General features: G+C 39.6%; 1 protein-coding gene across 2 annotated transcripts in view; it reads right to left on the bottom strand.

Annotated features, from left to right (window-relative positions):
- Positions 1–17,084: 17,084 nt before the first annotated feature.
- LOC105207846 (ATP-citrate synthase) overlaps positions 17,085–26,634 on the bottom strand; it is a 149,791-nt gene continuing 140,241 nt past the window's right edge. The window contains exons 9-10 of one of the 2 annotated variants that reach the window (XM_039451190.1): positions 18,628–19,045; positions 17,085–17,806 (exon numbers count right to left, since the gene is read on the bottom strand). In XM_039451190.1, coding sequence (XP_039307124.1) covers positions 17,715–17,806; positions 18,628–19,045 — 510 coding nt within the window. In that variant the 3' untranslated portion in view covers positions 17,085–17,714. The remainder of the gene's footprint in view (positions 17,807–18,627; positions 19,046–26,634) is intronic. The other variant, XM_039451189.1, reaches the window with a different exon arrangement.

A 26,634-nucleotide genomic window follows, 5' to 3' on the forward strand; every position in this document is an offset into this window, starting at 1 on the left:
CATCCCATATTGTTGCCGCGCGAGCATGACTTGACGAAACGCTTAATAAAGTATGAGCACGTGCGTAACATGCTCACCGGAGTACAAGCCACAATGGCCGCGGTTAGGCAGCGGTTTTGGCCTCTCTCGCTACGCTCGAGCACGCGAAAAATTGTCCGTGATTATTATTGGAGTAGTTCGTTGAGGGTCGGATGAGAGGCGCGATCGCCCAATCAGAGACGGGCGAACGCTCGGCGAATAGGAGTCCGAGACTAGCAAGAGCGGCTCGAAAATACGCGTGTCCGGCTTCCGGACTTACTTCGTGTTCGGCAGTCCATGAGAGAGCACGCGATCATCTTACAACTCACGAAACTGAACAAACAGTTTTTTTTGTACAAGAAACGTTTCCTAATAAAGTTCACTTTTCCATTACCATTTTTGTTAAAAATTGAAACACGCGAGTGAACATTTCATTTTCAACCTGCTCAATAATTCTCCTCAGAGACTCTTTCTTCACATCCATCAATCGTTTCCCTCAACGGGTTATGGGCCCAGTCACGCTGACTGCGAGGCGTTTGCGGAAACGAGTGTGAATCGTTGAGTTGTCGAGCGTGCGAATGCGTCGCGCGAAAGAGAAAAAAATCGCGAGTGAGTGAAAACGTGGTGCGCGCGAAGCGCCGGTAGAGACACGTGAGACTGCAGGGGGCGGCCATATTGGCATCGTGTTCGCGAGTGAATTCAAAGCGCTGTGCGAGCGAAAAGTAATCCCCGATAGCTGAAGCGATCTCAGTAAAGAATATCACGAAATTCGATGGTACGGATTACCAGAGCTGGAAATTTGAGATGCGGACGTTATTTATGGCCCATCGGTTATGGGATATCGTAAATGGCTCGACGCCGATGCCGGAAGCGGGGGCCGCGCGTGAAACGTGGTCAGTACAGAACGCGAACGCGATGTATTTGTTGAGCTCGACGCTCGAGCCGGAACAAAAGAGGCCCATGTTAACGTGTGAGAACGCGTGTGAAATGTGGAAAAAATTAGCGCGAATACATGAACAGAAATCAGCATCGAATAAGCTGTTGCTGTCGACGCGTTTATACGAGTATCGCATGAGTGCGAGCGACTCAATAACGCAGCATATTACAAAGGTGCAAAATATGGCAGCGCAGTTGCTCGACGTGGGCGAAACGGTGACCGATACGGTGATCATGGCGAAGATCCTGGGGAGTCTGACGCCGAAGTTCGCGAAATTTCAGACAGCGTGGGACAACATGCCGCCGGATATGCAGACGTTGCAGAATTTAGAAGAGCGGTTGCTTCGAGAAGAAGCAAGAATGACAGAAAACGACGAAAGTGAAAGTGCGTTCGTGGTTTCAAAGAAATCGAAAGAAAAGTCGAAATCGAGAGTGAGTTCGCGAGAAGCGAAAAATAAAAAGGACGGTAAAGACATTCGAGACAGAAAAGATAAAAAGAAAGTGCGGTGTTTTCGGTGTCAGGGGCTCGGACATTTTGCGCGCGAGTGCAAAAAGGACAAAAAAGAGGGGAATCGTGGTACGAGTGAATCGAGCGATTGTGCCTTTGTTGTCGAGAGCGGGAAAAGCGGTGCCGGTAAAAGCGGGTTCGGCGAGATACCGACAGACTTGGCGCGCGAGATACTGAAAGCCGATAAGAAAGACTGCTGGATTTCCGACAGCGGAGCGTCACAGCACATGACGTTCCGACGCGAGTGGTTGCGAGACTTTCGCGAGTTACCGATGGGAGAGCACGAAGTCGCCCTCGGAGACGATAAAGTATGTTATGCATTGGGAGTTGGTACAGTCGACATCGAGAAGTTCGTGAACGGGAAGTGGATAGCATCGTATATCAAGACAGTTTTTTACGTACCAGAACTGAAGAAGAACCTATTTTCGGTCGGCGCGTGCGCGAGAAAGAAAATCGGGGTGTATTTCTTCGATGAATACGTGAAGTTCGACAACCGAGGTTTCACCGCCGGTTACGGTGTGATACAAACAAACAATTTGTATCGGATGCTATTCAAAACAAAGTGCGCGGAGGACGAAAACGAAGCGAGCGTTGCGAAAACGAGTTTTCTGGCGTGGCACGAGCGACTCGGACACGTGAACGTACGAGCGATGCGTAAACTGGTGAGCGAGAAGCTTATCGACGGCATCGAGATTACTGATGGGGCGGAAGATTTCTGCGGAGCCTGTCAGGAGGGCAAATCCCAGCGGAAGGCGTTCAAGAAGACGCGCGTGCGTGCTGGCACAGAGCCCGGCGAGGTCATACATTCGGATGTGTGCGGGCCGATGTCAGTGGAATCGATCGGAGGATCTCGATTCATGGTCGTGTTCAAGGACGATGCGACGAATTTTCGGTACGTGTATTTTCTCAAACACAAGAACGAAGTCCTAGAGAAGTTCAAGGAACTCGATCGGCTCATAAAGAACAGGTTTGGAAGAAACATACGTGTGTTACGATCGGACAACGGTCTTGAGTACAAGAATCGAGCATTCGATGAGTACACGGACAAGAGAGGTATCGAGCGAGAGTATACGGCCCCGTATACGCCCGAACAGAACGGGAAAGCTGAACGGGACAATCGCACGCTAGTTGAGAGCGCGCGTACGATGCTGTTGGCGAAGGGACTTCCGAAGAACTTGTGGGCAGAGGCTTGCAATACAGCGGTGTATTTAGCCAACCGAGCCGGTGCATCGAGCATGAGAGTGGGTGCAACCCCGTACGAGCTGTGGATGGGCGTGAAGCCGAATCTGCATCACTTGAAGATATTTGGTTCAGAGGCATACGTGAATGTGCCGCAAATAAAGAGGACCAAATTAGACGCACGAGCGAAGAAGATGATCTTCGTGGGATACGATAGCACTTCGTCAAACTACCGTATATTTGACCCGGTGTCGAAGAGAGTGTCGGTGTCACGCGATGTGACGTTCCGGGAGACGACCGGAAGTGTGAAGCTGTCAAAACCAAAAGATGCACGAGAAGTGATCTTGCCGAAGGTCGAGCGAGAAGCTCTAGTTCCGGCGGAAGGCGACAGCTTCGACGAGGAAGAAGAGGACGACAAAGTCTTTGAGAATGCTGTGGACGACGAGCAGCGCGATGAAGGTCGACAACAGGTCAATGAGCCAGTGCGAAAGCTCCGAGACAGGAGTTTGATCAAGAAGCCGTCGAGGTATGATGCCGAAGCAGCGGAATGCGATATTCCGATCACGTACCGTGAGGCTGTCGAGTCCAAGGATGCAGGAAAATGGCGAGAAGCCATAGACTCCGAGCTAGAGTCGCATGAGAAGAACGGTACGTGGCATTTAGTCAAGAGGGATCCGAAGATGAAACCTATCGATTCGAAGTGGGTCTTCAAGAAGCTCAAGAACGAGAAAGGAGAGATTCGTCGGTTTAAGGCACGGCTGTGCGCCAGGGGCTTCATGCAGGAGAAGAACATCGATTACACGGAGACGTTCTCACCGGTTGTGAGATACGATTCGTTGCGAGTGCTTCTCGTGGCGTCGAAGAATCTCGAGATTGCACAATTCGACGTGCAAACGGCGTTCTTGTACGGAACTCTGGACGAGGAAATCTACATGGAGACACCCGAGGGACTCAACATGGATGAAGAAACTCGAGAAGAGCAAGTGTGTCGACTTGTAAAGTCACTGTACTCAAGCAGTCACCGAGATGCTGGAACCAAAAGTTCAGTTCGTTTCTGCGAGAGTTCCGGTTCCAAGAAACATCCGCGGATAAGTGTATATTCGTGGGAGAGGTAAATGGCGAGACGGTTTATCTCGCTCTCTTCGTCGATGACGGGCTAGTCATCGGAAGAACGAAAGGAGTCATCGAAGTCGTGTTTCGGTACTTGAAACGAGCATTCAAGATCATGGTCGGAGATGGAAGTCTATTTGTCGGGACAAAAATAGAGAGAGATCGAAACAAGAGGTCCATCTTCGTGCACCAGACTCTGTATGCGAAGAAGATTTTCGAGAGATTCGGGATGTCCGAGGCAAAGTCGGTGAGTGTACCGAGCGACCCGAATACAACGTTGCTGTCGGTGTCGGAGAACGACGAGGGGATCGAGAAGGTTCCATACTGAGAAGCTGTTGGATCGCTGATGTTCTTGTCGATTGTGTCGAGGCCAGATCTGGCATTTGCTGTAAACTCGGTGAGCAAATTCCTAAATAAACACAATCGGGAACATTGACAAGCTGTAAAACGCATCCTATCGTACGTCGCAGGGACGATGGACTACGGAATCGAGTACCGAGGAAGCGAAAACGACGAAATAACCCTGGAGGGTTATTCGGACTCCGACTACGCACGCAACGTAGAAACCAGGAGGTCAACGACCGGCTATGTGTTCCAAGTGGCAGGTGGGCCTGTCACATGGGCGAGTCAACGTCAAAAGCTCGTGACGTTGAGTACCACGGAGGCAGAGTACGTGGCGGCGTCCATTACCGCACGTGAAGCTGTGTGGCTGAGAAAGCTACTTGAAGAAGTCAACTGTCTCAGCCAGGGGGCAACGACAGTCTACGTGGACAATCAAAGTTCGATTCGTCTGGTGAGGAACCCAGAGTTTCATAAGAGAACGAAGCATATCGACGTCCGATACCACTTTGTCCGAGAGCGAGTTCAGAAGAAAGAACTCGAGGTCAACTATATCGAGTCGGCAAAGCAGAAAGCCGATATCTTCACGAAGGCGTTCCCAAAGAATCGTTTCTGTGAGCTGAGAGAAGAAATCGGTGTACGAGAGCGACCACGCACGAACGGCGGAAGTATTGGAGTAGTTCGTTGCGGGTCGGATGAGAGGCGCGATCGCCCAATCAGAGACGGGCGAACGCTCGGCGAATAGGAGTCCGAGACTAGCGAGAGCGGCTCGAAAGTACGCGTGTCCGGCTTCCGGACTTACTTCGTGTTCGGCAGTCCATGAGAGAGCACGCGATCATCTTACAACTCACGAAACTGAACAAACAGTTTTTTTTGTCTGTACAAGAAACGAGTTTCCGAAATAATAAAGTTCACTTTTCCATTACCATTTTTGTTAAAAATTGAAACACGCGAGTGAACATTTCATTTTCAACCTGCTCGATAATTCTCTTCAGAGACTCTTCCTTCACATCCATCAATCGTTGCCCTCAACAATTGTATAACTTGCTTTAGAGCCAAGCCCATTCAATCAGAAGCGATAATGGGTTCGTTACCGGCAGGCCGTGTCACAGTATCAAGGCCATTCTCGCATTGTGGCGTCGACTACGCCGGTCCCATAGTATTAAGAGAGGGCAAACGGCGAAATGCCCGCAATAGCAAGGCGTACGTTTCAATTTTTGTATGCTTTTCCTCGAAGGCAGTCCACATCGAGTTGGTAAGCGATCTTACTTCAAATGCCTTTATTAGCGCATTACGACGCTTCATTTCACGAAAAGGCAAGCCAGTCTGTATGTATTCTGACAATGGGACTGCATTCGTGGGAGCTTACAAGCTCAAGGAATTTCACGACCTCCTCAATTCAGAACAAGCACAAACAGACATAAAACGATTTCTACGAGAGCAGGAAACCTCATGGAATTTTATTCCACCCAATGCGCCTCACTTTGGAGGACTGTGGGAGGCTACCGTAAAATTGGCTAAGCATCACATGTCAAGAATTATCGGGAAAGCTCACCTCACTTTCGAGGAAATGTCTACAGTGCTAAGCAAAATTGAGGCGGTCCTGAACTCGCGTCCGCTCACGCAGCTGAGCACTGATCCGAATGATCTATCGTTTCTTAGCCCTGGACACTTCTTGATTGGAACAGCCATGAATAGCTTCCCTTGCCACGACATATCCGATGTAAACGAGAACCGATTAACGCGCTGGCAGAGAGTCGAACAATTGAGACAACATTTTTAGCAAAGATGGAGTGTCGAGTATCTCCACTCTCTGCAAGAACGCTCCAAGTGGAAAATAAGCAAAGGCGAGCAGTTAAAGCCGGAGCAATTGGTTCTCGTAAAACAGCAAGGCCTGGCACCGATGCAATGGCTGCTAGGGCGAGTTCAAAAGGTTCACGCCGATTCCGACGGCGTCGTGCGAACAGCCACCGTTCGTACCGCAAAAGGCTCGTTTGTGAGACCCTTATCAAAATTAGCTATACTACTAGTAAATATATAAGTTGTAACAAACCAAGCCATAAGGTATTATTCTTTTCGCTTTTTCATTTTATGTGCTATTCATGTATAATGTTAACTAAGCATTTGCGCATAGCTTTAACTAATTTAACCGGAGTCGATCCATTTGCGTTACAGTCAATTTTTGTTCTTTTTTGTATTGTTTTGAAAGCACGTCCTTTCAAGGGGGGCGGCACGTTGTTTCGTACTACATCGCATTTGATTTATACCTCCCGCGCGAGCTACGTTTCTCTAGCCAAATTCCCGTCTGACTACGGGCGCTACCATTTGCTCTGCCGCGTCGCGTGCGCTCGTAGCCGTCCGCTCTCTCTCTCTCTCTCTCTCTCTCTCTCTCTCTCTCTCTCTCTCTCTCTCTCGGCGCTATCTGCGTCCGCCGCCAGCGCACAAGAACGCACCCAAACGTTTTTCCCGCTTAAATCTGTATCATTCTTCACTACTCGGCACCACCATCACCACGTCGCAAGCTGCATTGCGAGATCGGCTCGTTCGGTTGTGATAATAAACTACATACGAACCAGAGAAGGAGTACTTCCTTCTCGAACACGCCCGACCGCGAGAAATACGCCGCGGATCACAATCGCGTGGACGGCATTGTTGTCGTAACAAATACTATTAATTATTTAAAAATTTTTATAGTCTCGAATTATGTACATCACATTTTAAACAATAAGTTATTAGTTATTCTTTAGTAACATAATTTTTTACGAGTATTTAAAATACAATAATATAAGTATATATAATATACATACTTTGTATTATTGTTGTTTCACAAGGTTGCGAAGATGAAGTGGGTGAAGTTAATGGCACAAATTTCGATTTTCCATGACTTAAAGTTTCGTTGCAATTGTCGATCTTTGCAAGCAAATCCGCTTAGGTTGCTATGCGTTCTGCATTAAAAGTTAATGTATATCAATAAAAGCTGTTTTAATAAAAGTGTATTAATTAAACGATAAATTTTTGGAAGTTATCAGTTCAATGATAACATTAAATAATTAAATTATTAATTTTATTTTCTAAATTCCATTGATGGCACAAGAAATTTTATATGATGATAAAATTTCCATTTATCAGGTTTTTGGCAGCTGCACTACCAGTGGTAACATACATTTTTGTTTCCTGTTATTTCCGATGAAATGTATTTCAAAGAATTTTCCATTTTTTTTGTAGTATTTTTTAACCCTTTCGCTACGGCAGTGTCGTCCGCCGAAGTACCGTCACTGAACGAAAGCTCGCGCCAAAAATATGCACAGTGCGTGTGGTTTCTGTATATACAGTTTTCTTAGTTTTAAATAACAACTGTGGTGAATAAAACAATCATTGCTCTAATGTAATAAATATATTTCCTTTTTTAATATGTAAGGACCTACAAAATTATTAAAATACAAAATTATAGGTAATATATGTATTTATATAATTTCAAAATTTTAAGATTAAATGTTTAATATAATATATAATGAAACGCAAATTAGTTTATATATTAATATGTAAAGACTAGTAATATAATTCTGTATGATATGTTTTGAAACAAGGATCTATACATAGGCCAACATTACAATCTTTGCACTCATATCGTGAATCGGATCTTTTATCATTTTTACTACAAATTACACATCTTCGTCTTCGGTTTTTTGGCTTACAAAATGTGGGAAAATGCCTCTCTGTTAACCTCATGGGATTAACAGAGCGGGTCTGCTTTGACGTCGAGTTACGTTGTGATGGTACTTTGCGATTATTTGTTTTATTAACGCCAATTGAAATTTTGCCATGGATATGGTTTCTCCCCGATTGTGCTTGTACAGACAATATGCATTCCACACACAAATATCTATGAGGTGGAAGAAAAATTTACGATACCACTTTAGTGATTTCCGCGTTGAATGGACAGTACTTATTACCATGTCCACCTTGTCTACTATACCCATTGACTTATTATAGTCTATGACGCATACAGGCTTCTGGACACTCTGTTTCCCTCCATTTTTCGATACTGCTGCAAAATCTGCAGTATGCATAGTGGAAATCATATAGACTTCTCTTCTATCCATCCACTTCATCGCTAACAAATTTTTTGATGTACGAAAACATGCCTCTCCTTTTTTCAATCGCTCTTCCATCTTCGGCATTCCTTGTCGTCTTTTTTTCACAGTCCCGCATGCATTGGTACAGTTATCGTATAAAAAGTTGAATAATGCTGGACTTGAATAAAAATTGTCTATGTAAAGTGTGTGACCTTTCCCTAAGTACGGTTGCAAGAGTGATAAAACTATTGCTCCCGACTTTCCAATTCCCGTAATTGGACTTTCTATAATTGTTGATCTTCCGGTATAAACTATTAGGTCTTGGACATAACCTGTTTTGCAATCACAGAGCATATACGATTTTATGCCAAATCGATTCCTTTTCGAAGGAATGTACTGCTTGAAGGACAGGCGGCCTTTGTATAACAACAAGCTTTCATCAATGCAAACTTCTTTATAGGGATGAAATGCGTCACTGAATGATTTTCTCAACACGTTTATTAGGTCTCTTATTTTATGTAGACGATCATCAGTGCGCCCAAGTTGACGGGTAAAATGTATCATCTTTAGTAACAAAAGATAGCGATCTCTGGTCATTATTTCACTAAAAATATTACTTCGTAAATATTTATCTTTACTCCAGTACTCGTGTAACGTTAGTTTTTTGTTACGTGTCATCAGTAATGACAAAGCAAAAAAACAGTATAGTTCGTCTAGTGTCGTGTTTTTTTGGGTATTCACGTTGTTATTGCTCTTCTGAGCCCAATAGTAATTTGTCTCATCTACAATGTATTCTACAAGCTCTTGAGAAATGAATAGCTCAAAGTAATCTATAATTTTTGAGGATCTGCGTATTTTCTTTCTCAGTCCCGAATTTCTTGAGGAAAATTCATGAATCTTTGGTATGAAATTTTTGGATGTCCATGTTATGTTGTACTTGGTGTCCGTGGCATTATCTTCAATTACGTCTGTTTCCGATTCTGATGTGCTGCATATATTTCTTCGTCGTCTTTTACACAGGTGGAAATTATTTTCATTTTCTGAATCGGATACCTCATTTTCAAACATAATACTTTTTTTACGTTTTATATACATTCTGAAAGGGCCGAAACTATTTTTGTAAATACATTTTCAAACAAAACCCTAACCTAAAAATTCTAATTTTTAACAGATTAAGAATTATACCTTAAGCCGATGTATTCCTAATTCCTGTAAAAACCGTACATGAAATATCGCTTTACTGTCGAATAGATTCGATAGATTATTTGGCATAAAACAGTAAACGATTGTTTTGATGTTTGTATACACATCATTTGGATGCCGCATATATGCGGCGCTCGTACCCACAGGTCGTCGCGTGGATGCCGCATATATGCGGCGCTCGGCGCGAAAGGGTTAATCTACACCTGTGTCAAAAATAATTAATACTACATATGCGTCAAAATTTTATAATTTATAGAATTCTATTTTGTTGTCACAAACTTAATAAATAAAAAATGTATTTACCAAAAAGTACAGCTATTTCTTCCCATGCTCGCTTTGTAGCATCAGGTTTTTTGAGTCGCACATCTATTCTCTGATCCCAAAGACAAGGTCTTTCACGAATTTCTGTTATGAGAATCTTCTCTAACAGCTCTGAATTTTCAGAAACTTCACACGTTGTGTTTTTCAAAAATAAAATTAATTAACTGTATTGAAAATTAATGTATAGAGACATAATATATACAGTTATTTTACTAAAGATAAATTTAATTAAACAATTAATTTAATAAGCTAAATACTTACATCAATAATTTCTGAATCATCAAAATTCATACTAAAATAATTCTGCTCCTCAGAACCTATTTTCTGTTTTCTGTACGCTCTGTTACACCGATAACCCATGTCTTTTCAGCATACGTCCAGACAATCAACAAAGTAAAATGCACACCTGCCCGATAACACACGCCCCAAAACAGGAGCGTATATTATTGGGCAGGTGCGCATTTAACCTAGCTTTATTTCATGATTATATTCGAGAAGGTGATCCACTCTATCGTGGAAAGTTGCAAACTCATGTAAAACAGTACATCTGTAGACCTCGTTTCGCTCGCGAGGACAAGAAGGAGGTGGCCCCCTTCCCCCGGATGCGAGGTCGCCTGCCATGCGGACGACACGCTGATCCTGGCTGGTGAGAGCTGGGGCGCCGCACGTGTGAGGGTGGAAGCAGCTGTAGCCCTGGTCATGAAGGCCATAACTGCCCTTGGATTGGAGGTGACACCCGCAAATACCAAGGCCATGTTCTACGACCGGTTTCGGTAGAGGCCACCTTCAGTCACGACGGTAAGGGTGAGACAATCCACTGTACCAGTGAGCCGCCAGATGAAGTACCTGGGGCTCACTCTGGATGGGACTTGGAAATTCAGCAGGCACTTCGAACTACTGGCTCCCAAGATGAGGGAATGGCGAACACGCTCGCGCGTCTTCTCCCCAACCTAGGAGTCAGAGTCTATTGCCTGTACGTAAACACCGTTCTATCAGACCCTGTACGGAGCAGCGGTCTGGGTCCGCACAGTGACAAAAAGCAACCGCACCCTGTTGCTTCTGCGTAAATCGCACAAGCATGTGATCGACAGGGTAGTGCAGGCATACAAGAGGGTGTCGTATGTGGCGTCGACGGCTCTAGCGGGCGTTCCGCCGATAAACCTCTTAGCTCTTAAGAAGGCGAAAACATACGGCATTCCAGACAGGTGCAAGCGGAGACGGAAACGCGTATCTATGTGAGGGCCGCTCGACACATTAGAAAGGAAGAGCGAAAAAGGGTCCTTAGCCTCTGGGCGCAGAGGCTGGGTGACCCCCGCTCCTTTGGCCACGTGGTTGCCGAGGCCATCCAGCCCATCCTGCCCAAGTAGGTGGGGCGGGAGCACAGTAAGCCCATCTACTGCTTGACACAGGTGCTCTTCGTACCTGTGTCGCATAAAAAAGGAAGACACCGTGGTGCCACCACTGCAGAGCAGACAGGGACATCACCGTCCACACTCTGTCGAACTGTCCGGCATGAGCTGTGGAGAAGCAGCTCCTAGTCGATGTCCTCGAGGGGATGGAGCTGTCCCACCATTCCCTTATCCGAGGAAGAGAGTGTGGAAAGCAATCTCTTCTTTCTGCGAGTCTGTGATGTTGCAGAAGAAGGAACAAGGAGTGAAGAAGGAAGAGGGTTGTGCCTGGTGCGCTTGGTGGTACACGCGGCAGGCGGCGGCCCCAAGAGGCGGACACGGCACGGTCGCAAGGCAGGAGCAGATAACCTCGCCCATAGGCGTACGGACAGCGAAAGGACGAGGTCACCATAGCACCAAGGGCTACATCGCGGCTTTTGTCTGCTTCGTAACTCGCGCCATGTACCTAGAGTTGGTCAGCGACTATTCGACTCCAGCTTTCCTTGCGGTTTTTCATCGCTTTACAACCAAATGCGGCATGCCGTCGATTACAGCGAGCACGATCTTTATCGAAGCCGATCAAGAACTGAGGACGGCTTTACAGGCTGCCGGTGCGGAAGGCGGCCCAATCGCCAAAGCCCTGGTGAATAACGGCACGGAATGGCGATTCCGTACCAGCGGCGCTCCACTTTGGCGGGCTAGAAGAAGCCGGGGTCAAATCGATCAAGCACCATCTCCGTCGGGTGGTTGGCGAGGGCTCCTTGATGCACAAAGAGCTCTTCACGTTCCTAACGCGGGTTGAAACATGCCTCAACTCGAGGCTTATGCAGCTAATGTCAGACGACCTGGACAACCTCAGCAATTGACTTCAGGCTACTTCCTGATCGGGAAACTACTGGTCAGCGCCTCGGAGCCGAGTTTGGAACGTGTCAACGAGGCTCAACTTTGTAGATGGCAGATGCTCCAGCAGATGACCTGTGGTCCCGTTGGTCAAGGGACTACTTGCACACCCTACAGGCTAGGAGAAAGTGGACTAAGAAGAACGAGGCCTTTCAGGTTGGCGAGCTCGTCGGCATCCGGGATGAGCGGCTACCGCCATCACGTTGACTGATGGCGCAAATCAAGGCGTTGCACCCCAGGCCTGACGGGCGGGTGAGAGTGGCCCAAATCCGTACCGCGGATACCACCTTCACGAGGTCGCTGGTCAAGTTGGTGCGGCTGCCCGTCGAGGATAAAAACCAGAGAAAGGTCATAATCATTTTTCGTCGCAAGCGACGGAGACGGGCGAAATGTTTAGAGTCCGTCAAGATTTAAATTTAAAATGTCTTACTAATTTGGTATGAAAGCCGCGTGACTTGTGTTCACGATATTTCGACGGGTCGCTCTCGTCTCATCACGACATGATCGTTTCTTCCCGTCATGCTCGCTCCGTTTTCACGAAATTTCTAAGCGCGCCGGGAATAGCAGTCGACAGTTCTGACACGATTAACTGCGAAAAGTGAGTAATCCGAATCCGAGTAATACATAGACAATTTCCGTTCATTCAAATCCTTATCTTTAGTTTCAATTTTACAATTCAGTTCCATTACATCTTTATTTCTTTTGTTGTAATTCAGTTTCTGTCATTCTCATTTAATATTTCAGTCTTCTTCACTAACGAATTTTTTTGTGCATCTTCAATAAAGACATTAAAAACAATTTACAAACATTTAAAACTTTATTTTGTGACTACCCCGCAAATAGATCATTTTGCAAAAATGGGTGCTGAGGAACCTGCCGACAATAAAATAGAAGTGCTTATTAAAAATCTCACAAGTATATTTAAGAAAGATGCATGGAAGAATACACAGAGTAGAATAATCAATGAATCCAGACACAGAGGAAACTTTTATTTTACTAACCTTTATGATGGTAACAGGAAACAATATGGTTTAGAGAATGTAATATGGAGAGATACTTGTAACATTAATTAATAGATCGAACCACTACAATTTAAATGTCACTGGCAAGGAAGAATACGTAGAGAGTGAGATACGAATGCGGGTACGAGATAGAGGATATCGACCATGTTGTATGGAGCTGGCATAAATTTGACGAGCAGAGAATGAGGTTAAGCAAAATATTGTGGAGGGAACGACTCGAGGAAGTGGAGAGTGTTTTCGATATCCTAAAAACGGAAGACTGGAGAAAATTTGGATTCATATTCGACTTTATTATAAAAGTGGAAAGAGCCATATAGAACTTGGACTTGGGAGTGCCAGTTTAAGATTTAATTTAAGGCACTCAATATCGCCGCCTTCGCGTTGTATAACCGCAGTAACCGTTTCGGTTGGTTGAATACGCGTGTCCATAGTGGGACACAAATAAAAAAAAAATGTATAAAAAGGTATAAAGTTCAGTAGCTAACTTCACAAACTCTACTATAGCGCTGTTTAGAAGCATCAAAGTACAACTATTTCTATTCGAGAACTTGAATCGAGAACTTTGATTTCTAACATTGTGTACACAAGGCTTAAGACACAAACTCAGAGTGATAACGAGTATTAACCCTTAAACACATAAGTGGGTCTGAGAGACCTCATATGAAGTTTCCAACACTTTCTGTGTGAAGATAGAATGAGATAGGAGGTTCGAACTAGGACGTAATAAAAGTTTGAACTTTTCTCTTTCGATTGATATAATTGATTAACTTTTTTGGTTAACTAGAATTCGGACACCACGGCAGCAAAGTTTTATTAAGGTCAATGGAACCCATATAGTGTGAAACTTTCTGTGAGTAATCTCATGTAAAAAAAACTGGCCAAAACACGTTCAAACACATCCGCACGCGTATATTACTCTGCCTAAAGTTAAAATACTATAATATAATACCGTGAAAAGAGGACTTCTGCATAGAGTCTAAAATATATTATCAAACACATCAATTTTCAATTTTAGACACTTTGAATTAATCAAAAATACCTTATATTTGCCTTGTTACGTAAGTATATTTTTTAATAGAAATGGCAATAATATAATTTTTTGGAAAGTATGACTCTTTAGCTTTAAAACGCCGTATTGTAAAATTCTTACAAGTTTTTGTTGCAAATATATAATTTGAAAATAAAGTGGATTTTTAGAAATCCAAAAATACCTCATACGAGGTGTGATCAAAAAGTAAGGTGATTTTTTGAATTTCGCGCGCTCTGTACACTCTAATTTCAAAATTTCTTTTTGTGTTGGTACACTCGTCACGATCATATGTTCACAGTTTTGACTATATAGCATGTGTTGTTTTTATGTGAGAGGCATAAAGGTTAGACTCGTGTTTGCGTGCTCGGCGATTTTTTGCTGTTGAAAATAAGCAGAGAGTTTGTATTATTTTTTGTGTAAAAAATGGTATTAAGTGTTCAAAAACTCTTGAAATGTTGACAGTGGCGTACGGTGAGTTAACTTTGAGCAAAAAAATGTTTATAAGTGGTATAAGTTATTCCAAGAGGGCCGAGAAAATGTTAACGATGAACCTCACTCTGGACGCCCCAGCACGTCAAAAACCGACGAAAATGTTCAGGAAGTGAAAGAAATTGTGTTGAAAAATCGTCGAATCACGATTAGAGAAATAGCTGATGATCTTAACATATCGTTTGGCTCATGCCAATCAATTTTAACGGATGTTTTGGGTATGACACGTGTGTCAGCGAAATTCGTTCCAAAACTGCTTAATTTTGATCAGAAGCAGCGTCGCATGAACATCGCCCAAGACATGTTGAACGACGTCAATGATGATCCTGATCTGCTCAAAAGGGTTATAACTGGTGACGAAACATGGGTATATGGTTATGACGTTGAAGCCAAAGCCCAATCATCCCAGTGGAAGAGTCCAGGAGAGCCAAGACCGAAAAAGGCACGCCAAGTTCGTTCGAATGTAAAGGTTTTGCTCACAGTTTTCTTTGATTACCATGGCGTTGTGTATCAAGAATTCCTACCACAAGGTCGTACAGTAAACAAGGAGTATTACCTTGAGGTTATGCGGCGTTTGCGTGAATCAATAAGAAAAAAACGTCCGGAAGTGTGGAAAGAAAATTCATGGATTCTGCACCATGATAATGCACCTGCGCACACGTCGTTACTAGTGAGTACTTTTTTAGCTAAAAACAATACTATCATCATGCCTCAGCCACCGTATTCACCAGACTTGGCCCCATGCGACTTTTTCCTCTTCCCAAAATTAAAAAGGCCTATGAAACGAAGATTTGCGACGATTGAGGAGATTAAGGCTGCATCGCTGGAGGAGCTCAAGGCAATACCCAAAAGTGCATTTCAGAAATGTTTTGACGACTGGAAAAAGCGCTGTATGCACAAATGCATTGTATCAGAGGGGGATTATTTTGAAGGGGATATCATAATTTTGGATGGATAAATGAATATTTTTTTATAAAAATGAAAAGTCACCTTACTTTTTGATCACACCTCGTATTCTCCTTGTTATATAATTATACTTTTTAAAAGAAATGATAATACCATAATTTTTTTTGTAATGTATGACTCTTTAACTTTAAAATGTCGTATTTGATAGTCTTTAAAAATTTTTTGTTGTGGAAATATGACTTTTTAAAGAAAAAGTGCATTTTTGAACAATTTCTCATTTTTGCTTAATGGTTTTTCTTTTATAACTTCACAATAAATTATTTTTTGACAATACCGATTATGCAGTCACATTTCTGGTATTCTGAACTTTCATGTAAAAAAAATTGTTGAAAAAATGTTGATTGGAACTAAAGTTATAGCTTCTCAAAGTTGAAAATGTCTCCCAGAACCGAAAATGTGTTTACGTATTTTACGGGATCGGTATGTTTAAGAGTTAAAGTAATTTTTCTAATATTCCAAGTATTTATTCCTTTCGCCTCCCTGACACAGGCTTTTTCTAATTTCCTGGCGGTTTCCTGACAATCTAGTTTCCCTGCCTTACGTATGTAACGCATTGATTTTTTCTAAAATGATTTCTTCCAGTCGCCAAATAATCAAAGCAATTATAATTATTAATAGTGATTAATATTAATAAACCGTTCGTTCGTGAATCAATCAAGTGCGTGAAAGTGTTGATACGTAATACAATTTGTGAAACAAAATCTGACTTATTTAGTTACTTTAATGTGGAGTTATCATGTAATCTCAATCCTATTATATGGAAACGTGTGATCTCAATCCTATCCATGATCATATGATTCATCCTGTCTGTTTTAAGTTACATCTGTATTATGAAAACATCAAATCTTTAGGTAAGACGTAGCAAATGAGTAAACGTTAGAAAGAGAGGGGGGGGGGGATAGAGAAGGAAAAACACATGTGTATAGAAAAATATTTGTATGTAACATGTAATCGATCGCAGCGTGCGTTTGTATGTAATCGCCCGTTTTGGTCTGAAATGCGCGAACTATTTCTCTTTATAAGAAAAGTAAGCCTCAGATAAAATTTTCGTAAAGGAAAAGTCGTCTTAAAATTATGTGAAAAATACGTCTTTACTAGGGTCGTTCTGAATCATCCTGTATAAAAAAAATAAAAAATAGATATAAGCGAAGCACGAAAAATTGTAAATTTCACATTACGTAATAAGTACAGCGTTAATTAAGAAAGACAATGTATTTTATTATTCATTATTATTCTCAGAGCTTTACTTAATATTAATTTATTAAAATAAACAGTTGATACGTTGTGTGGCATTAATAAAATTTAGAAAAAAATTGATGTTATGTCCTGAAAATTCTAGTACTCATGATTTTTTATCTTTTTAACACTGTTTTTCTCAAAATTGATGTGATACTCAACTTTGATCGCCGAATTCGATTTCAATGATCAAAAATTCACCGAAAAAAATTTTGCTTATTTAGAGTCCCAAAAAGGCCTATTTTTACATAGCTATATTATTTTGATCTTTTTCGGTATTCTTGTATATATGCTAAGTTCTGGTTTCTATAGATTATAGATGAAGAAAAATGTGTAATCAAGAAATATAAAACCTTTTAAGCAGCATTCATAAATATATATTTATTCTTTTTTTTATAATCCATATAATTAGAATTGTGCACATATGGGTTAGTAATATATATATATAAGTTACATAATTAATAATAATAAGCAGTTATAATAATGTTTCTACTTACAATAGTCGTAATTGAAATCGTATTAGTTAATTAGAATAAATCAGAATAAATCATCAAACATTCCAATTATCAAACATTTTACTGTCTAATGTCTACTCAAATAAAAATGCACATTAATGGAATGTTTTTAATAGGGGCATTTTCAAGAATTTGTATACATTAATTTATAAAGCTATGATTATATATGTAATTACATTGTTTAATATTTTTCACAATGTGTATCTTAGTATTTTCTGTAATAAATGATTGCTTTTCTCACAAATATCCAAACTTAAAAATTAATTTAAAAAGTAATGATAATGTACTTTATAGTATTTTTCAGTGCATAATTCACAGTCCAATTTAACATACTACATCGATTATATTTGATAATTAAAATAATAATTGATATTTAGCTTTTCTATATTGCGTCGTTATTTTCAACGATTTTTGAACTAAACGACCAACGATGAAACATTAAGTGTTATATGTTGTATACTTCATTTTGCATAATAATTCAATTATATTGCTCAGGTAGTACATAAGAAATATCATCCCACGGATGGCGGTAAAGTCCTTGTTTTAATCTTTTCTGATCCATGTAATGACCTGAAAGAAAAATTGTGACTGACTACGTTTGTACTATTTGTTTACATAATGCGTATAATTCATTTCAACTTATCTGAGATATAATATAACAACAATATCATACAACAATATTTATATGTATTAATAATATGTATAGCATTACTACTGAAATATTACACAAATATCGTAGTTATACTAAAATGAATGATAATAATATAATAGTGACTTATCACAATTGTATTATTATAACATTTATGTAATACTTATATAATATTTTGGAGTATTAGATCATTTTAATATTATAAACATATTTTTATATTATAAATATATTGCAATATATTACAGTATTGCATTATGCTGTGAGATCCTGTGTACAGTAGAGTAATATTAGATATTAAGAATGAAAATTTAAATTTTAAAATTAGTTTCCTCAATAACCATTATAGAAAAATAATAAGTCATGTTGCATTTTGTACAGCACATTTATGTCTTACATTCTATTCATATCCATTGTTATGTTTAATATGCATTGAGAAAACTAATTCTAAGATTTCAATTTGTATTCCTAATATCCAACATTCCCCTACTGTGCATAGGACTTAACAATGTAACTGTAATATATACTTCTGCAATACATTATATTTTTACCATAATTGCGTTCTGAAATTTACTGCTAGTACTCAAAATCTAGTATAGGTAATGTGAACTATAGATTTTCAGACAATGTATATTGGAATGTAGCCAATATTTCAATATTACTACAATATTTTTGTAATATTATATGTTATGTAAAAATATACATAAATTCATATAAGTATGTAAGATAATTCATACAATCATACCGATAAATCCTATACTTCGACCAAGAACGAACAAACTATTTATGGCACCTATTTCGATATATTCTTGCGCTTCCTCTCTTGTAAAACTGCCGCTGTTCCGCAGCATATCAACAAAGGAACAAGCAATAATACCGTCCACATTAAGAATTAAATTAGGCTTTTTGCTGGTTGTTATTTTTTCAACTTCTAGGGCATATTCGACTAAAGGTTTCGCCGGAAAATTCTCCAATACAAATTCCTTGATGAGCTTTACACGCATATCTGGATTGTTGATTGACTTGACACGATGGCCAATACCCATAATCAGTTCACCTTTCTTACGTGTATTGTTTACAAATTCTTGCGGATGTAAACCGGTGTCATATGCTTCAGAAAACATACGAGCTGCGCCATCTAAAGCACCACCAAAACGGTCTCCCTACGGATTAAAGGTTCATTCAAATAATAAACAAACACATTTCCTAATGGAAAAATTTTAATAAAATTTCAATGACTCTTGTTTCAATTTTATAGTTATTTTGAAACAATAATAAGTGAAAATAAGACCAATGAAATAGTTAAACATAAATTAAGAAAAGCCATTATCGGTCTTACAGTAGTATGCGTATTTTGATGTTTAATAATTTTTATTTACTTTGTTTACAATACAATCTCTATAAATAATGCGCCACATATTTGTCAGTACTGAAATACAGTATTGAAACCAACTTCAATTAAAGACTGTATTTCAAAATCAATGAATATAATGCGCGTAGTTCATGGAAGAAGGAGTTTTAACTTTTGTCTACAAGAGTCACCAAAAATTATTAAATTAGATCCGTCAGAGACTATTGCATGATCAATATTGGCTTTTCTCACATTTTGGAATATTTTGGTCAGTAATTTCATCAAAATTTCATTAAAAATTTATTAGGTTCAATAAAATATCATTAATTCCATTGTGGAGCATCTGCGCTTTTGTTACAATTTTATAAAAAATACACGATGACAATTTCAAGAAAATTTCCTTAAATTTTCTACTAAATAATAATAATTTTTTATTAAAATTTCTTTACATTTTCATTAAATTCTTTTTAAATGTTATCTTTTTTTCAATAAACACAAAAAATAATTAACAAAATAGAGAAAAGACGGCGGTTGTAAAATATTTGAGGCGGTGGAATATCTCGTATAATATTTCGTATAATTCGCGTTGAATTCTAAAAGCACCTGTCAAAATTTCGTTACAGTCTATTTCGACATTGTAAGATAGTTACTGGTCATTAGTGTTTGCAGTGTTTTTTTAAAGCTGAATTTCAGTTTTACACATAGCAGAAATTTATACAGGTGTATAATTTGTGTGTAATTTTTGAAAAGTATGTTATAAATTAATATTTTTAATTTTATCAATAAGTTAAAAGGTCAAAAAAGAATAAAAATATAGATGTTAATGCAGAAATAATTATACTATAAAAGTATACATGTACGTTTAGGGCTTATTTATCTCTTATCAACATGTGGTAGTTTACATTATTGAAAAAATTTTTGATTGAAATCGGACAACAATAGTCGGCTTATCCGCAGTTTAACGCAGTAGTGTTACATTACTGAAATACCGTGAAAAATTGATTGGAGTCGGACAACAAAGGTCAGCTTATCCGACCCCTGATTTTCAGGTTGGTGCTCACCGGGCATGACTGCTTCGGTGAGTATCTGCACAGAATAGGACGGGAACCCACCAAAATGTGTCACCATTGCGGGGCTCGGGTGGACTCGACGAACCACATCCTGCTAGAATGTCCAGCGTAGTAGGGTGCCCACCAGGACTTACTCCGGACCCTGGGGATGGAAGACGCAGACTTCTCCCTGGAGAGTACGGTCAAGGCCATGCTCTCCGAACAGAGGGAATAGGGAGCGGCGCTCTCTTTCTGTGAAGACATCTCGCGGAAGGAGAGTGCAGAAAGGGAGAGAGAAGCCTCGGATGCTCCTCCCTCGCGTAAGAAGAGCGGAGGGGAAAGAGCCCGGGCTCCGTAACCCTCTCCTGGTTGGGGGAAGACATGGGCGCGTCTCGCGTCTCCCCCTCCCTCCCTGAAACTAATCAGAGTCGCAAGAGGCAGACGGGGCGTCTGCACCCATTGCACGCAACTCCAGCGTGGAGGAGATCGTTGCATAATGGTCCCGCAAGGGCCTCCAAGTAATTAATAGGGTGACTTCCCTCCGGGCGGACTAGAGCTCGAGAGGCACTTGTTGATTGAAATGCCTAGCGATCCCGGGGCGCCCCCCCTTCATCCTTGCAGGATAGACCAACATGGGATTTTAGCCGGTAGATTCCGGCATAATCTCTCCCTCTGCTCCAAGAAGGGAGGGGGGGGGTGAGGATTTTCCTATAATAAAAAAAAGTCGGCTTATTCGCAATTTAACGCTTATGATGACAAGGTTGTTTTTCAATTAACCATCCTGTTACATAGAGACGAAGACGTGGATGTGTATCTTACAAATAGAGATGTGTGTGTCAGCAGTAATCCGCCTGTCACCGCAACAATCATTGCGAATAATAATAACGTATATAACAACAGAAAGAAAAGAATTTAAGGCAAAGCAAACACTTTCGATTTTCACACAATAACAACAACTTGTCTCCAAGATGAGAACGCAAAGACTCTCAGTCACAAAAATAGAAAGGCTATCCTACAATGAACAGGATGATTAATCAAAAAACAACTTCGTCAACGTAATGGTTAAATTGCAGACAGGTCGACCTTTGTTGTCCGATTCCAATCAAATTTTCACGGTATTTCAATAATGTAACACTATCATTAAACTGCAAATAAACCGCTTATTCTTATCCGATTTTAATCACAAAGAATAACATCAAATTTGGCCCATTTCTTGGACCTCAAATTTCAAACTTGCTTTTATGCCAAATAGTATTATATAATGGAACATTAATCCCACAGAAATTTTAAGATGAGCATAAATGCGGTTCCGGAGATATAAAGGGTTGAAAGTGATGATTTCTCATAACACAGGACGCCGTTTATAGACTTCTTTTCTTTGAATAAGTTACCATTTCTCATGTATTTTTGCGCGCGGAACACAAATCTGATAAGTAAACTGCTTTATCACCTCAGATTTTTTAAAATGTGTCAAAAATGATCATTTTTACTTCACCATGGCGTTAAAAAAAATCTATTTCTATCTATCTAAAAATTTATCACTCACATTAAAAAAGCACTTCAATCTGTGAAAGACAAGAGGACTCAGTAAAAAAGCATCTCGATCCGTGAAAGGCAGTTTCACGTGTCACTTCAACTCTATCTATCTCGGTGGGTTTTCATACTAGACAAAAACTAAGATCATATTTCAATCCGGGATAAAAATCCATAAGAAACAATGTTTCACTTCGTTATATATACAGGATGTCAGAAAACTAAAACTTATGCTTTTGTGGGTTGATAGCCCAAGTCATACTAAGAAGAAAAATCCTTCACTATTTTTCATTATTCGCAATAGTTATCAAAATAAAAATTAGTAAAGTTCGTCAAATAAGTGCGTATTTTTCCTACGCACCGCACGCGGAAACCGCCCGTCGCCAAACCATAGGCAGCCGCGGCAGGTGGCGTGGTGAGAAGGGAGAAGCAGCAATAGCTGTCTTACCCGCGCCGCCTGTCGTGGCTGCTTATGGTTTAGCAACGAACGAGCGGTTTCCACGTGCGGTGGGTGAGGAAAATACGTGCTTATTTGACGAATTTTACTAATTTTTATTTCGATAATTATTGCAAATTATGAAAAATGGTAAAAAACTTTTCTTCTGAGTATAACTTGCTCTATCAACCCACGAGAGTATAAGTTTTAGTTTTCTGACACCCTGTGTATATATATATATATATATATATATATATATATATATATATATATATATATATATATACAGGGTGTTAGAACACACACATCCACACACACACACACACACACGCACACGCACACGCACACACACACACACACGCACACACACACGGTGTTCCTAAACCCACGATAAATATTTTAATAACAGATTCTTTGGAAAATTTTAAGATTGTAATACCAGAAATACAAAAATTGTAATATCAAAATGTTGAGGTTATAATAATTTTCAAATGGGAACAGTTTAAAGATTACGAATGACGAGGCTAGAATTTCGCGCGATCAGGGATGGCAATGTGCTTCCCTGAACGGAATGCCTTTTACAATAATGAAATTATTGTAAAAATACGCAATGATAGTTTTATTAAAAATTTAATTCTGTTTATCTGTAATAAATTTAATATAAAATCAGATAAATATTTGTACATAATAGTTTAATAATTATGTCAATATTGATGTGTCAAATGTAAAAATTGTCAAAATGTCTATCATCGCTTATTTGGTTCATACGACAAAAATCTTTATGTAAGATCGACCTATAAAGAAATTTTTTTATCATCCTCACGTTGCTGTAAGAAGATACGCGGAATTATATCCGCATCAAACAAGACGTCCGTCAACAAACGTTATACTTGCGGCAGCACAACAATTATACGATACCGAAAGCAACCTGCCGAAAAAAAATGATTGTAGTAGACAACGCAATCAGAGAAACGTTTGTACTGTGGAAACAGTTCTTCGTGCTGTTAAACAAGAGCCCGAAACTAGTATTCAGGTTATTGCTCAAGAGCATAATTTCTCTTATTCCATAGTACAAAAAATTTTAAAAGAAAAAATGCACGTTTACCATTACACTCGCGTGCAAGATTTACGAGAGGAAGATTATCAACGAAGAAGATTCTGTGAAAATTTTTTAAGAAGAGTAAACGAGAATCCGCAATTTCCTTCTCGTGTGATATTTAGCGATGAAAATCCTCGAGTTATTCGACTTAAAAGTTTTCAAGTTCGATGGAAAATTAACGTCTAGGCAGGAATTATGGGTACGAATATACTGGGGCCAATTATTCTGCCAAAGATCCTAAATGGAGCATCGTATAAGGACTTCTTGGTAGAAAATATTCCAGATTTTCTAGAATACCATTTACTGAAAAGAATAGAATTATATTTCAACAAGACAGTGCTGGACCTCACAATGCCAGAGTTGTTACGGACTATTTAAACAAACAATTTCCTGGCCGTTGGATGGGCCGATATGGCCCAATACCTTGACCTGCAAGATCGCCGGATCTGAATCCATTGGACTTTTTCCTATGGGGATACTGCAAAGAAGTTATTTATAAGAAACTTCCTGAAGATTTAGAAGATTTAAATAACAAGCTCTATTATGTTATTTGGGACATCGACAATGATATTCTACAGAAGACTCAAAAAAATTTATTGACACATGAGCTTGTGTCGCAATAAACGGTGGCCACTTCGAACATCTATTGTGAGAAAAAAAATGAAATAAGCAATTAATCCTTTTCAAGGCAACCAAATATTTCATACGTGGAACATTTTCTTACACACAATTCGCAAGGTATTATAAAAAATGAATAAAATACTCAAATTGTATGATATGTTTCATACAATTTTCAACGAAAATTAATGAGAAATGAGTAATGAAGAATATTACATTTGCAATATTTTTAAATAAATTATGTTAATTCTTTATTACTCCTTAACACACATAACTTTTTTAAAAATGTTGCATCTGCAACATTTTTTAATAAATTACATGTATTGATAAAAAATTATTTATACTGTTCCGCCCGCGTCGCGTATGTGACCGTAAACTCGTAGATTTCAAGGTCATCCCAATTTTTGACGGCCGGAAAACTGAGTTTGGTATGAGACAAGAGACAATCGCTCGAGAAACGTGAACCGTGAAGTTGCGCCGCGAGTGCAACGTTTGGGGGGCTCGTCCGGGATGACCGTGAAATCTTCGAGTTCACAGTCACAGGCGCGACACACGGGCGCAACAATATTTGTAATTTTTAATTACCGCGTTCTGATTTTTAAAACGTCAATCACGCAGTGTTACGCGAACAATAAAACTAGTCGACTGCTCGCTCGTAAAGCAAAGAGGATATAACCTAACCTTTTTGTTGTAAATACCTGTTTTGTGTCGTCGTGTAAAAACGTGGTTCTTTTTTTGGGTGAGGTTCCAAAAAGCGGAACCCTCCGATTTGGCTGCAAATTGATATACTGCTGTATTTTGGTGTGCTGATTACGAATATCATAATAAAAGTCACCGACAAGGTCATATTCAAGGTAAAAAATTAAGGTAAAAATCACGTTTTTTTTATTCTTTCACATATATCTCGGTAAATATTAGGCTTGTTTTCTATTCCTGCACTAGACTGCACTGGAACGTTCCTTCTTGCTTTCGCTAACTTTGAAACATCTATCTATTTCATTTTAAGTGTACACCCAAGGACTTTGATTCTGTCCATGGGGAAATTTTCCAAACTGAAAAGTCGCTATCTCTCTACATACTTAAAGTTCATGATTAATGTAACGACCAATAAGCTCTAGTCATTTCATGAATCATGAACTGCAAATATGTAGAAAGTGGTGACTTCTTAGTTTGGAAAATTTCCCCATGGACAGAATCAAAGTCCTTGGGTGTACACTTATTTAGAGAGTTCAGGAACAGAAAACAAACGGATTGATTTCCTAGAAAAGTGTCAAATAAAAAATAAAGCTCTTGAAATTGTCTACAAAAAAGCTTCTATGCATAATTTTCGTAATTGCAACGGTATACGCGTAATCATTGAAAAATGAAATAAAAGGATAAAAAGAAAAATACTGTGAAATTGACGAGTCGTAAGGTCCATGTACGTGTAATAACTATACATACTTACACACACACATACACACGCACACACGCGCACACACACACACACACACACACACACACACACACACACACACACACACACACACCCGGGGGGGGGGGGTTTAGATAAGTCGGGGAGGGGCTGTACTCCTCTCCCGCCCAAACGTTTACTTTTCAAGCAAAACGTGTGTGTGTGTGTGTGTGTGTATAAAATAGATTTTTAGATAGAAATATATTTTCTTTTAACGCCATGGTGAAGTAAAAATGATCATTTTTGACACTTTTCTAAAAAATCTGACTTGATAGAGCAATTTGCTTATCAGGTTCATGTTCAGCGCGCAAAAATTCATAGAAAATAGTAACTTTTATTTAAACAATAGAAAAGAAGTCTGAAAACGGCGTCTTGTATTATGAGAAACCATCATTTTCAACTCTTTATATCTCCGAAACCGCGCTTATGCTCATCCTAAAATTTCTCTGGAATTAATGTTCCATTATATACTACTGTTTGACATAAAAAAAAACTTTGAAATTCGAGGTCCAAGAAATGGAGCAAAAACAAGTCTTTTTGATATTACTCTTTTTTTCAATAATGTAATGTAATCTGCCACATGTTGATAAGAAGCAAGTAGCCCGAAACGTACATGTAACGTTATAATTATATTGCTATATCAACAGCCATATTTTTGCTCTTTTTTAACCTTTAACTTATTGACACTGCGTATGCACATATAGAGCTAGAATCATTCATTTATTTTTAATTTTAGTTTAAGTTGAAAGTTTTAAATGTAAATGTTAAATAATATTATTGAATTTAATATGTATTATTATGTGTCTATAAATTCGGCAAATAAAGTCATGTTTTATGTGAATTGTGGTTGTGGAATATGGTCGTCTACCATATGCGTTACGAGCGTCGCCAAGCGACGCATGTGTCGTGAGTGTTGCAACTGGTTACCATCAATAATCCATGGTGGAAGTAGTATGGTGTGTGCACAACTTGAAAACCACGCCGCTTTTCGCAGATGCCACGAGACTTACAGCCCTTGTAGAAAAATATTACTGAGCACTACTAATGCGTAGTAGTATTTTGAGGTACTACTGCACCATTACACTATTGCACTACAACACTACTACACTATTGCTACTGTAGTGCAGAAGAGTGCAGTAGTTTTCAATAGTGCTAACAATAAGTAGTGTTAAGATTTTCTGTAGCTCTTATTATTTTGTTTTGTCATAAGTTG

Source organism: Solenopsis invicta, chromosome 6, assembly GCF_016802725.1.
Source record: "Solenopsis invicta isolate M01_SB chromosome 6, UNIL_Sinv_3.0, whole genome shotgun sequence".
In the NCBI taxonomy this organism is placed as follows: Eukaryota; Metazoa; Arthropoda; class Insecta; order Hymenoptera; family Formicidae; genus Solenopsis; species Solenopsis invicta.